Raw genomic sequence first — 13,601 nt, forward strand, 5'->3', positions numbered from 1 at the left:
GAATTCCCAATTTTTTTTGTGTTTCTCCCCAGAATTCCCAATTTTTTGTGTTTCCCCCCAGAACTGTTCAGCATGTCCCTCAACGCCAAGACCAAGGTGCGGGGGCTGCTGGAGATCATCTCCAACGCCGCCGAGTACGAGAACATCCCCATCCGGCACCACGAGGACAACCTGCTGCGCCAGGTCCGGGATCCGTGGGATCCGTGGGATCCGTGGGATGGGGTCAAAGGAATCCATGGAATCCATGGGATTGGTGGGATCAATGGGATGGGGTCAAAGGAATCCATGGAATCCATGGGATTGGTGGGATCCATGGGATGGGATGGGGTCAATGGGATCCATGGGATGGGGTCAATGAGATCCATGGAATCCATGGGATTGGTGGGATCCATGGGATGGGGTCAATGGGATCCATGGGATGGGGTCAGTGGGATCCATGGAATCCATGGGATTGGTGGGATCCATGGGATGGGATGGGGTCAATGGGATCCATGGGATGGGGTCAATGAGATCCATGGAATCCATGGGATTGGTGGGATCCATGGGATGGGGTCAGTGGGATCCATGGGATGGGGTCAAAGGGATCCATGGAATCCATGGGATTGGTGGGATCCATGGGATGGGGTCGATGGGATCAATGGAATCCATGGGATTGGTGGGATCCATGGAATCCATGGGATTGGTGGGATCCATGGGATGGGGTCAATGGGATCATTGGTTTGGGATCAGTGGGATCAATGGGATGGGATGGGGTCAGTGGGATCCATGGGATGGGGTCAAAGGGATCCATGGAATCCATGGGATTGGTGGGATCCATGGGATGGGGTCAATGGGATCCATGGGATGAGGTCAAAGGGATCCATGGAATCCATGGGATTGGTGGGATCCATGGGATGGGGTCAGTGGGATCCATGGGATGGGGTCAAAGGGATCCATGGAATCCATGGGATTGGTGGGATCCATGGGATGGGGTCGATGGGATCAATGGAATCCATGGGATTGGTGGGATCCATGGAATCCATGGGATTGGTGGGATCCATGGGATGGGGTCAATGGGATCATTGGTTTGGGATCAGTGGGATCAATGGGATGGGATGGGGTCAGTGGGATCCATGGGATGGGGTCAAAGGGATCCATGGAATCCATGGGATTGGTGGGATCCATGGGATGGGGTCAATGGGATCCATGGGATGAGGTCAAAGGGATCCATGGAATCCATGGGATTGGTGGGATCCATGGGATGGGGTCAGTGGGATCCATGGGATGGGGTTGATGGGATCAATGGGATGGGGTCAAAGGGATCCATGGGATGGGGTCAAAGGGATCCATGGAATCCATGGGATTGGTGGGATCCATGGGATGGGGTCAAAGGAATCAATGGAATCCATGGGATTGGTGGAATCCATGGGATGGGGTCAGTGGGATCCATGGGATGGGGTCAAAGGAATCCATGGAATCCATGGGATTGGTGGGATCCATGGGATGGGGTCAGTGGGATCCATGGGATGGGGTCAAAGGAATCCATGGAATCCATGGGATTGGTGGGATCCATGGGATGGGGTCAATGGGATCATTGGTTTGGGATCAGTGGGATCAATGGGATGGGATGGGGTCAATGGGGGTCAAAGAGATCCATGGAATCTATGGGATTGGTGGGATCCATGGGATGGGGTCAATGGGATCCATGGGATGGGGTCAGTGGGATCCATGGAATCCATGGGATTGGTGGGATCCATGGGATGGGATGGGGTCAATGGGATCAATGGGATGGGGTCAAAGGGATCCATGGATTCCATGGGATTGGTGGGATCCATGGGATGGGGTCAATGGGATCCATGGGAGGGGGTCAAAGGGATCCATGGAATCCATGGGATTGGTGGGATCCATGGGATGGGGTCAATGGGATCAGTGGGATGGGGTCAATGGGATCCATGGGATGGGGTCAGTGGGATCATTGGGATCATTGGGATCATTGGGATGCAGTCAGTGGGGTCAATGGGATCCATGGGATTGGGTCAGTGGGATCATTGGGATCATTGGGATCCATGGGATGGGGTCAGTGGGGTCAATGGGATCAATGGGATTGGGTCATTGGGATCATTGGGATCAATGGGATGGGGTCAATGGGATCCATGGGATTGGGTCAGTGGGATCATTGGGATCAATGGGATGGGATCAATGGGAACATCCCCGTCCGGCACCACGAGGACAGCCTGCTGCGCCAGGTCCGGGTTTGGGATGGGATCAATGGGGTCAGTGAGATCAATGCGATAGGATCAACGGGATCACCGGGATGGGTTGGGAATAGGATCGGTAGGATCAGTGGGACGGGATCAACGGGAATGATGGAATGGGACGAACGGGATCGGGATTGGGATGAGCACTCGACATCCCCAACCCCGTCCATTCCGTAATCCCAAACCTCTCTCCCTGCCCCGCCCCGGCGATGAAGCCGTTTTCGGGGTCGAGCACCGATTTGGGGGTCGGGCACTGAAGGGTTTCTCCTCCACCCCCAGCTGTCCCAGAAGGTGCCCCACAAACTGACCAACCCCAAATTCAACGACCCCCACGTCAAGACCAACCTGCTGCTCCAGGCCCACCTGTCCCGGATGCAGCTGAGCGCCGAGCTGCAGTCGGACACCGAGGAGATCCTCAGCAAGGTGGGACCCCCGATCCCAAAACGCCGCTCGGGGCACGGGGGCTGCAGCACAGGTTCTTGGGATGAGGAGCTGGAGGGATCCCGCAGCCGTCGCGGCAGAACGGGCTGGGTTTGGGGTGGGGTGGGATTTATGGCCGAGGAAAGCGGGATAATGAGGTTCTCCAGGGGTTGCTCCATCCCATGGGGTCACTACTCCAGGAATTCCATCCTGGGTCCATCCCTTGGGGTGAGTTCTTCAGGAATTCCATCCCCTGGGGTCAGTTCTCCAGGAATTCCATCCCCTGGGGTCAGTTCTTCAGGAATTCCATCCCCTGGGGTCAGTTCTTCAGGAATTCCATCCCCTGGGGTCAGTTCTCCAGGAATTCCATCCTGGGTCCATCCCATGGGGTCAATTCTCCAGGAATTCCATACCTTGGGGTCAGTTCTTCAGGAATTCCATCCCCTGGGGTCAGTTCTTCAGGAATTCCATCCCCTGGGGTCAGTTCTCCAGGAATTCCATCCTGGGTCCATCCCATGGGGTCAATTATCCAGGAATTCCATACCTTGGGGTCAGTTCTTCAGGAATTCCATCCCCTGGGGTCAGTTCTCCAGGAATTCCATCCCCTGGGGTCAGTTCTTCAGGAATTCCATCCTGGGTCCATCCCATGGGGTCAATTATCCAGGAATTCCATACCTTGGGGTCAGTTCTTCAGGAATTCCATCCCCTGGGGTCAGTTCTCCAGGAATTCCATCCTGGGTCCATCCCATGGGGTCAATTATCCAGGAATTCCATCCCCTGGGGTCAATTCTTCAGGAATTCCATCCCCTGGGGTCAGTTCTTCAGGAATTCCATCCCTTGGGGTCAATTCTGCAGGAATTCCATCCCCTGGGGTCAATTCTGCAGAAATTCCAGCCTGGCTCCATCCCTTGGGGTCAGTTCTCCAGGGATTGCCCCATGTGGTCACTGTTCCATGGGGCCAGTTCTGCAGGAACTGCTCCAGGCTGGGTCCATCCCATGAAGTTCCCATCCCTGGCTGTCACTGACCATCATTGACCACCACTGACCACCCCTGACCACCACTGACCATCCCTGATCATCCCTGACCACCACTGACCATCCCTGACCATCCCTGACCACCACTGGCCACCACTGGCCACCGCTGACCACCACTGGCCATCCCTGACCATCCCTGACCATCCCTGACCACCCCTGACCACCCCTGACCACCACTAACCATCAGTGACCATCCCTGGCCACCACTGGCCACCACTGACCATCCCTGACCATCCCTGACCACCACTGACCATCCCTGACCATCCCTGACCACCACTGACCATCCCTGACCATCCCTGACCATCCCTGACCACCCCTGACCACCCCTGACCACCACTAACCATCAGTGACCATCCCTGGCCACCACTGGCCACCGCTGACCGCTCCTGTCCGTGTGTCCAGGCCATCCGGCTGATCCAGGCCTGCGTGGACGTGCTGTCCAGCAACGGCTGGCTGTGTCCATGTCCATGTCCTTGTCACTGACCACCACTGGCCATCCCTGACCACCCCTGACCATCCCTGACCATCCCTGACCACCCCTGACCACCACTGACCATCAGTGACCACCCCTGACCATCCCTGACCACCACTGACCATCCCTGACCACCCCTGACCATCCTTGTCTGTGTCATTGACCATCCCTGACCACCCCTGACCACCACTGACCATCCCTGACCATCCCTGACCACCACTGACCATCAGTGACCATCCCTGACCACCCCTGACCACCACTGGCCACCACTGACCATCCCTGACCACCACTGACCACCCCTGGCCACCACTGGCCACCGCTGACCGCTCCTGTCCGTGTGTCCAGGCCATCCGGCTGATCCAGGCCTGCGTGGACGTGCTGTCCAGCAACGGCTGGCTGTGTCCATGTCCATGTCCATGTCCTTGTCACTGACCACCACTGACCATCCCTGGCCATCCCTGACCACCCCTGACCATCCCTGACCACCACTAACCATCCCTGACCATCTCTGACCATCCCTGACCACCACTGACCATCCCTGACCACCACTGACCACCACTGGCCATCCCTGACCATCCCTGACCATCCCTGACCATCACTGACCACCACTGACCATCACTAACCATCAGTGACCATCCCTGGCCACCACTGGCCACCGCTGACCGCTCCTGTCCGTGTGTCCAGGCCATCCGGCTGATCCAGGCCTGCGTGGACGTGCTGTCCAGCAACGGCTGGCTGTGTCCATGTCCATGTCCTTGTCACTGACCACCACTGACCACCCCTGGCCATCCCTGACCACCCCTGACCATCACTGACCACCACTGACCACCCCTGACCACCACTGACCATCCTTGTCTGTGTCACTGACCATCCCTGACCATCCCTGACCATCCCTGACCACCCCTGACCACCACTGACCATCCCTGACCACCCCTGACCACCACTGACCATCCCTGACCATCCCTGACCACCACTGACCACCCCTGGCCACCACTGGCCACCGCTGACCGCTCCTGTCCGTGTGTCCAGGCCATCCGGCTGATCCAGGCCTGCGTGGACGTGCTGTCCAGCAACGGCTGGCTCAGCCCGGCGCTGGCCGCCATGGAGCTGGCCCAGATGGTCACTCAGGCCATGTGGTCCAAGGACTCGTACCTGAAGCAGCTGCCCCACTTCACCTCGGAGCACATCAAACGCTGCACGGACAAGGTACGGCCCGGGGACACCCAGGGGACACCCTGGGGACACCTTGGGGACACCCAGGGGACATTGGGGACACCTTGGGGACACCCAGGGGACATTGGGGACACCTTGGGGACACCCAGGGGACATTGGGGACACCTTGGGGACACCCAGGAGACATTGGGGACACCTTGGGGACACCCAGGAGACACTTTGGGGACACCCAGGGGACACCTTGGGGACACCTTGAGGACACCCAGGGGACTTTGGGGACACCTTGGGACCCATGGGATAGTTTAAGGACACCTTGGGGACACCTTGGGGACACCTTGAGGACACCAAGGGAACACCTTGGGGACACCCAGGGAACGCTTTGGGGACACCTTGGACCCACAGGACACCTTGGGGACACCCAAGGGAACACCCTGGGGACACCTTGGGGACACCCAGGAGACACCCAGGGAACATTGGGGACACCTTGGGGACACCCAGGGGACTTTGGGGACACCAAGGGAACACCTTGGGGACACCTTGAGGACACCCAGGGGACTTTGGGAACACCTTGGGGACACCAAGGGGACACCTTGGGGACACCCTGGGGACACCCAGGGGACACCCAGGGGACACCTTGGGCCGATGGTGGCAATTGCAGGGCGTGGAGAGCGTGTTTGACATCATGGAGATGGAGGACGAGGAGCGCACGGCGCTGCTGCAGCTGCCCGAGGCGCAGATCGCCGACGTGGCGCGCTTCTGCAACCGCTACCCCAACATCGAGCTGTCCTACGAGGTGGGGGACCGGGACAACATCCGCAGGTGAGACCGGGGTCAGCGGGGTCATCGGGGTTGGGATCGGGGTCATTGGGATGGGATTGGGGTCTTCAGGGTTGGGATCGGGGTCATTGGGATCATGGAGATGGTTCTTCAACCGCTACCCCAACATAGAGCTGTCCTACGAGGTGGGGGACAGGGACAACATCCGCAGGTGAGACCGGGGTCATCAGGGTCATCGGGATTGGGATTGGGATTGGGGTCATCGGGGTTGGGATTGGGGTCTTCGGGGTTGGGATCGGGGTCATTGGGATCATGGAGATGGTTCTTCAACCGTTACCCCAACATGGAGCTGTCCTACAAGGTGGGGGACAGGGACAACATCCGCAGGTGAGACCGGGGTCATCGGGGTTGGGATCGGGGTCATTGGGATCGTTGAGTTCATTGGGATCATGGAGACGGTTCTTCAACCGCTACCCCAACATGGAGCTGTCCTACGGGGTGGGGGACCGGGACAACATCTGCAGGTGAGACCGGGGTCATCGGGGTCATCGGGGTCATCGGGGTTGGGATTGGGGTCATCGGGGTTGGGATTGGGGTCTTCGGGGTTGGGATCGGGGTCATTGGGATCATGGAGATGGTTCTTCAACCGCTACCCCAACATGGAGCTGTCCTACGGGGTGGGGGACAGGGACAACATCCGCAGGTGAGACCGGGGTCATCGGGGTTGGGATTGGGGTCATCGGGGTTGGGATTGGGGTCGTTGGAGTTATTGGGATCGTTGAGTTCATTGGGATCATTGGGATGGGATCAGGATGGGGTTTGGGATGGGTTTGGGGTTTGGGATGGGATCAGGATGGGGTTTGGGATGGGTTTGGGGTTTGGGATGGGATCAGGATGGGGTTTGGGGTTTGGGATGGGATCAGGATGGGGTTTGGGGTTTGGGATTTGGGGTTTGGGGTCGCTGACCCCGTCCCTGTCCCCAGCGGTGGCCCCGTGGTGGAGCTGGGATGGGATCAGGATGGGGTTTGGGATGGGTTTGGGGTTTGGGATGGGATCAGGATGGGGTTTGGGATGGGTTTGGGGTTTGGGATGGGATCAGGATGGGGTTTGGGGTTTGGGGTGGGATCAGGATGGGGTTTGGGGTTTGGGATTTGGGGTCGCTGACCCCGTCCCTGTCCCCAGCGGTGGCCCCGTGGTGGTGCTGGGATGGGATCAGGGTGGGGTTTGGGATGGGTTTGGGGTTTGGGGTGGGATCAGGGTGGGGTTTGGGGTTTGGGATTTGGGGTTTGGGGTCGCTGACCCCGTCCCTGTCCCCAGCGGTGGCCCCGTGGTGGTGCTGGTGCAGCTGGAGCGTGAGGAGGAGGTCACCGGGCCGGTCATCGCCCCCCTGTTCCCACAGGTACGGCGGCACCGGGATCCCGTCCATCCCCATCCCCTCCGTCCCACCGCTCCCCCACGTCCCCCAGTGTCCCCGGTGTCCCCGGTGTCCCCTGATGTCCCCAATGTCCCCGGTGTCCCTGATGTCCCCGATGTCCCCGCAGAAGCGCGAGGAGGGCTGGTGGGTGGTGCTGGGGTGGCATTGAGGTGACAGTGTCCCCGATGTCCCCGCTGTCCCCGCAGAAGCGCGAGGAGGGCTGGTGGGTGGTGGTGGGGTGGCACTGGGGTGGCAGTGTCCCCGATGTCCCTGATGTCCCCGATGTCCCCGCAGAAGCGCAAGGAGGGCTGGAGGGTGGTGGTGAGGATGGTGGTGGGGTGGCACTGAGGTGGCAGTGTCCCTGATGTCCCCGATGTCCCCGATGTCCCCGCAGAAGCACGAGGAGGGCTGGTGGGTGGTGCTGGGGTGGCACTGGGGTGGCAGTGTCCCTGATGTCCCCTGATGTCCCCGATGTCCCCGCAGAAGCGTGAGGAGGGCTGGTGGGTGGTGATGGGGTGGCACTGGGGTGGCAGTGTCCCTGATGTCCCCTGATGTCCCTGATGTCCCCGATGTCCCCGATGTCCCCGCAGAAGCGCGAGGAGGGCTGGTGGGTGGTGATGGGGTGGCACTGGGGTGGCAGTGTCCCTGATGTCCCCTGATGTCCCTGATGTCCCCGATGTCCCCGATGTCCCCGCAGAAGCGCGAGGAGGGCTGGTGGGTGGTGCTGGGGATGGTGGTGGGGTGGCAGTGTCCCTGATGTCCCTGATGTCCCCTGATGTCCCCGCTGTCCCCGCAGAAGCGCGAGGAGGGCTGGTGGGTGGTGATGGTGATGGTGGTGGGGTGGCACTGAGGTGGCAGTGTCCCTGATGTCCCCTGATGTCCCTGATGTCCCCGATGTCCCTGATGTCCCCGATGTCCCCGCAGAAGCGCGAGGAGGGCTGGTGGGTGGTGGTGAGGATGGTGGTGGGGTGGCAGTGTCCCCTGATGTCCCCGATGTCCCCGATGTCCCCACAGAAGCGCGAGGAAGGCTGGTGGGTGGTGATCGGGGACTCCAAGTCCAACAGCCTCATCTCCATCAAACGCCTGACGCTGCAGCAGAAGGCCAAGGTGACACCGGGGTGACACCGGGGTGGCACCGGGGTGGCACCGGGGTGGCACCGGGGACGCTGTGGGGACACTGGAGGGTGACACGGGATGGGTGGCACCGTGGGGGGTGGCACAGGTGGTGACATGAAGGGGGGGTGGCACCGTGTGACCCTGAGGTGCCACAAGCTGGGTGACCACAGAGTGACCCTGGGTGACCCGCGGTGGTGTCCCCGTCCCCGGGTGAAGCTGGACTGGGTGACACCAAGGTGCCATGGGCTGGGTGACACTGGGTGACACTGGGTGACCTCAGGTGACCCTGGGTGACACTGAGGTGCCATGGGCTGGGTGACACTGGGTGACCCCAGAGTGACCCTGGGTGACCTCAGGTGACCCTGGGTGACCCCAGGTGTCCCCGTCCCCAGGTGAAGCTGGACTGGGTGACACCGAGGTGCCATGGGCTGGGTGACACTGGGTGACCCCAGAGTGACCCCGGGTGACCCCAGAGTGACCTCGGATGACCCGGGGTGTCCCCGTCCCCAAGTGAAGTTGGACTGGGTGACACCGAGGTGCCATTGGGTGACCCTGAGGTGCCACGGGCTGTGTGACCTTGGGTGACCTCAGAGTGACCCTGGGTGACCCCGGGTGACCCCAGAGTGACCCCGGGTGACCCCAGAGTGACCTCAGCTGACCCCAGAGTGACCCCGGGTGACCCGCGGTGGTGTCCCCGTCCCCAGGTGAAGCTGGACTGGGTGACACCGAGGTGCCATTGGGTGACACCGAGGTGCCGTTGGGTCACACCATGGTGCCATGGCTGGGTGACCTCAGGTGACCCTGGGTGACCCCGGGTGACCTCGGTTGACCCCAGAGTGACCCCGGGTGACCACGGTGGTGTCCCCATCCCCAGGTGAAGCTGGACTGGGTGACACCAGGTGCCATTGGGTGACCCTGAGATGCCACGGGCTGGGTGACCCTGGGTGACCTGAGGTGACCCCGGGTGACCCCAGAGTGACCCCGGGTGACCCCAGAGTGACCCCGGGTGACCCGCGATGGTGTCCCCGTCCCCAGGTGAAGCTGGACTGGGTGACACCAGGTGCCATTGGGTCACACCAAGGTGCCACGGCCTGGGTGACCCTGGGTGACCCTGGGTGACCCCAGAGTGACCTCAGGTGACCGCGGGTGTCCCCGTCCCCAAGTGAAGTTGGACTGGGTGGCACCGAGGTGCCATTGGGTGACCCTGAGATGCCACAGGCTGTGTGACCTTGGGTGACCTCAGAGTGACCCCGGGTGACCCCAGAGTGACCCCGGGTGACCGCGGTGGTGTCCCCGTCCCCAGGTGAAGCTGGACTTCGTGGCGCCGGCGGCGGGCGCGCAGCACTACACGCTGTTCTTCATGAGCGACGCCTACATGGGCTGCGACCAGGAGTACAAGTTCAGCGTGGACGTCAAGGAGGCCGAGAGCGACTCCGACTCCGACTGAGCCGGGGCTGTCCCTCGGAATTCCGCATGTCCCAGGAAAAACCCAAAATTCCCAAAGAAAACCCAAAGTTGTCCCTCGGAGTTGCAGAAATCCCGGTAGAAACCCCAAAAAAATCCCAGGAAAAACCCAAAATTAGCCTTCAGAATTCCAGGTATCTCAGTAAAAATCCCGGTAAAACCCCTCAGAATCCGAATAGCCCAGAGGAAATCCAAAATTATCCCTCAGAGTCCCAAGTATCCCAGTAAATTCCCACAGAATCCCAAAAATTCCGGTAAAAACCCACAAAATCCCGCAGAATCCCAAATATCCCAGAGAATCCCACAGAATCCCATCAAAATCCTACAGAATCCCAAAAACCCACCCAAGTACTGTAAAATAGCAGAAAATCCCATAAAATCCCTTGGAATCCCATCAGAATTCCATAAAATCCTACAAAATCCCCTAAAAATCCCGTAAGCCCCAGGTGCCCCTCCTGTTGGATTTTAGGGTTTGGACGTTTTGTACAGAGTTTTTTTAGGTTGGAATAAAGTTCGGGATGCGACTCGGCCTCGGTGCTTGATCCCAAATTCCCCGATCCCAAACTCCCCGATCCCAAATTCCCCTACCCCGAACCCCTGGATCCCAAATTCCCGGATTCCAAACTCCTGCGTCCTAAAATCCTGGATCCCAAATTCCTGGGCCCCAAATTCCTGGATCCCAAACTCCCGGATCCCAAATTCCTGGGCCCCAAACCCTTGGGATCCCAAATTCCCCGATCCCAAACCCCCCAGTCCCAAATTCCCCTACCCCGAACCCCTGGATCCCAAATTCCCGGATTCCAAACTCCTGCGTCCCAAAATCCTGAGTCCCAAATTCCTGAAACCCAAAATTCTCGGATCCCAAATTCCCCAGTCCCAGATTCCCCGATCCCAAATTCCTGGATCCCAAACTCCCGGATCCCAAATTCCCCGATCCCAAAATCCTGAAACCCAAATTCTTGGACCCCGAAATCCCCAGTCCCAAGTTCCTGGATCCCAAATCTCTGATCCGAAATTCCCCAATCCCAAATTCCTGATTGATCTCAAATTACTGATAGATCCCAAATCCCAATTGATCCCAAATCCCCGATCGATCCCAAATCCCGGTCGATCCCAAATCCTGATCGATCCCAAATTCCTGACTGATCCCAAATCCCTGATCGATCCCAAATCCCTGATCGATCCCAAATTTCCCAATCCCAAATCCCAATCCCAAATCCCCGATCAATCCCAAATCCCGGCTGATCCCAAATCCCCGATCGATCCCAAATCCCGGTTGATTCCAAATCCCGGCTGATCCCAAATCCTGATCAATCCCAAATCCCGATCGATCCCAAATTTCCCAATCCCAAATCCCGATCGATCCCAAATCCCGACTGATCCCAAATCCCCGATCGATCCCAAATTTCCCAATCCCAAATCCCGATCGATACCAAATCCCAATCGATCCCAAATCCCCGATCGATCTCAAATCCCAATCGATACCAAATTCCCCAATCCCAAATCCTGATCGATCCCAAATCCACGATCGATCCCAAATCCCAATTGATCCCAAATCCCCGATCGATCCCAAATTTCCCAATCCGAAATCCCAATCGATCCCAAATTTCCCAATCCCAAATCCCAGTTGATCCCAAATCCCCGATCGATCCCAAATTTCCCAATCCCAAATTCCCAATCGATCCCAAATCCCCGATCGATCCCAAATTCCCCAATCGATCCCAAATTTCCCAATCCCAAATCCCAATTGATCCCAAATCCCAATCGATCCCAAATCCCGGCTGATCCCAAATCCCCGATCGATCTCAAATCCCGATCGATCCCAAATTTCCCAATCCCAAATCCACGATCGATCCCAAATCCCCGATCGATCCCAAATTTCCCAATCCCAAATCCCCGATCGATCCCAAATTTCCCAATCCCAAATTCCGATCGATCCCAAATTCCCGATCGATCCCAAATTCCCCAATCCCAAATTCCCAATCGATCCCAAATCCACGATCGATCCCAAATTTCCCAATCCCAAATCCCAATTGATCCCAAATCCCAATTGATCCCAAATCCCGATTGATCCCAAATCCCGGTCGATCCCAAATCCACGATCGATCCCAAATCCCAATTGATCCCAAATCCCCGATCGATCCCAAATTTTCCAATCCAAAATCCCAATCGATCCCAAATTCCCCAATCCCAAATCCCGATCGATCCCAAATCCCGATCGATCCCAAGCTCTGTGGGGCCCTGTGGGATCCGTGCGTTTATTGGCTGTGGGACCCCAACCCCGTCCCCGTCCCGGTGATCCCGACCCCACAAACCCAACCGGGCACGGGCACCGGGGGGGCCTGGGGAGCTTGGGAAGGTTCTGGAGAACTTCAGGGGTCCTGGAGGACACCTGGGGGGTCCTGGAGAACTTGAGAAGGTTCTGGAGAGCATCTGGGAAGGTTCTGGAGAACCAGAGAAGCTTCTGGAGACCATGGGGGGAGGTTCTGGAGAACATTGTGATCCTGGAGGCCACAGGAGATTCCTGGAGGACAGAGGAACCTTCTGGAGACCGTGGGGGGAGGTTCTGGAGAACATTGGGTGACGCTGGAGGCCACAGGAGATTCCTGGAGGTCCTGGAGGACAGAGGAACCTTCTGGAGACCATGGGGGGAGGTTCTGGAGAACATTGGGTGATCCTGGAGGCCACAGGAGATTCCTGGAGGACAGAGGAACCTTCTGGAGACCGTGGGGGGAGGTTCTGGAGAACATTGGGTGACGCTGGAGGCCCCAGGAGGTTCCTGGAGGTCCTGGAGGACAGAGGAACCTTCTGGAGACCATGGGGGGAGGTTCTGGAGAACATTGGGTGATGCTGGAGGCCCCAGGAGATTCCTGGAGGTCCCCGAGGTGTCCTGGAGGCCCCAGGAGGTTCCTGGAGGTCCTGGAGGACAGAGGAACCTTCTGGAGACCATGGGGGGAGGTTCTGGAGAACATTGGGTGACGCTGGAGGCCCCAGGAGATTCCTGGAGGTCCCCGAGGTGTCCTGGAGGCCACAGGAGGTTCCTGGAGGTCCTGGAGGACAGAGGAACCTTCTGGACACCATAGGGGGAGGTTCTGGAGAACATTGGGTGACGCTGGAGGCCCCAGGAGGTTCCTGGAGGTCCCCAAGGTGTCCTGGAGGCCACAGGACGTTCTTGGAGGCCACAGGAGGTTCTGGAGCCCACAGAAAGTTCTGGAGAACATTGGATGATCCTGGAGGCCACAGGAGGTTCCTGGAGGCCACAGGAGGTTCCTGGAGGTCCTGGAGGACAGAGGAACCTTCTGGACACCATAGGGGGAGGTTCTGGAGAACATTGGGTGACGCTGGAGGCCACAGGAGGTTCCTGGAGGTCCTGGAGGACAGAGGAACCTTCTGGACACCATAGGGGGAGGTTCTGGAGAACATTGGGTGACGCTGGAGGCCACAGGAGGTTCCTGGAGGTCCTGGAGGACAGAGGAACCTTCTGGACACCATA

General features: G+C 58.7%; 1 protein-coding gene across 1 annotated transcript in view; it reads left to right on the plus strand.

The window, feature by feature from the left end:
- SNRNP200 (small nuclear ribonucleoprotein U5 subunit 200) overlaps positions 1–10,115 on the plus strand; it is a 101,543-nt gene extending 91,428 nt beyond the window's left edge. The window contains 7 exon segments of the mRNA XM_068174358.1: positions 62–183; positions 2,517–2,660; positions 5,194–5,370; positions 5,996–6,156; positions 7,432–7,513; positions 8,543–8,635; positions 9,948–10,115. Coding sequence (XP_068030459.1) covers positions 62–183; positions 2,517–2,660; positions 5,194–5,370; positions 5,996–6,156; positions 7,432–7,513; positions 8,543–8,635; positions 9,948–10,091 — 923 coding nt within the window. The 3' untranslated portion in view covers positions 10,092–10,115.
- Positions 10,116–13,601: the final 3,486 nt, after the last annotated feature.

This window comes from Anomalospiza imberbis, chromosome 28 (genome assembly GCF_031753505.1).
Source record: "Anomalospiza imberbis isolate Cuckoo-Finch-1a 21T00152 chromosome 28, ASM3175350v1, whole genome shotgun sequence".
NCBI lineage: Eukaryota > Metazoa > Chordata > Aves > Passeriformes > Viduidae > Anomalospiza > Anomalospiza imberbis.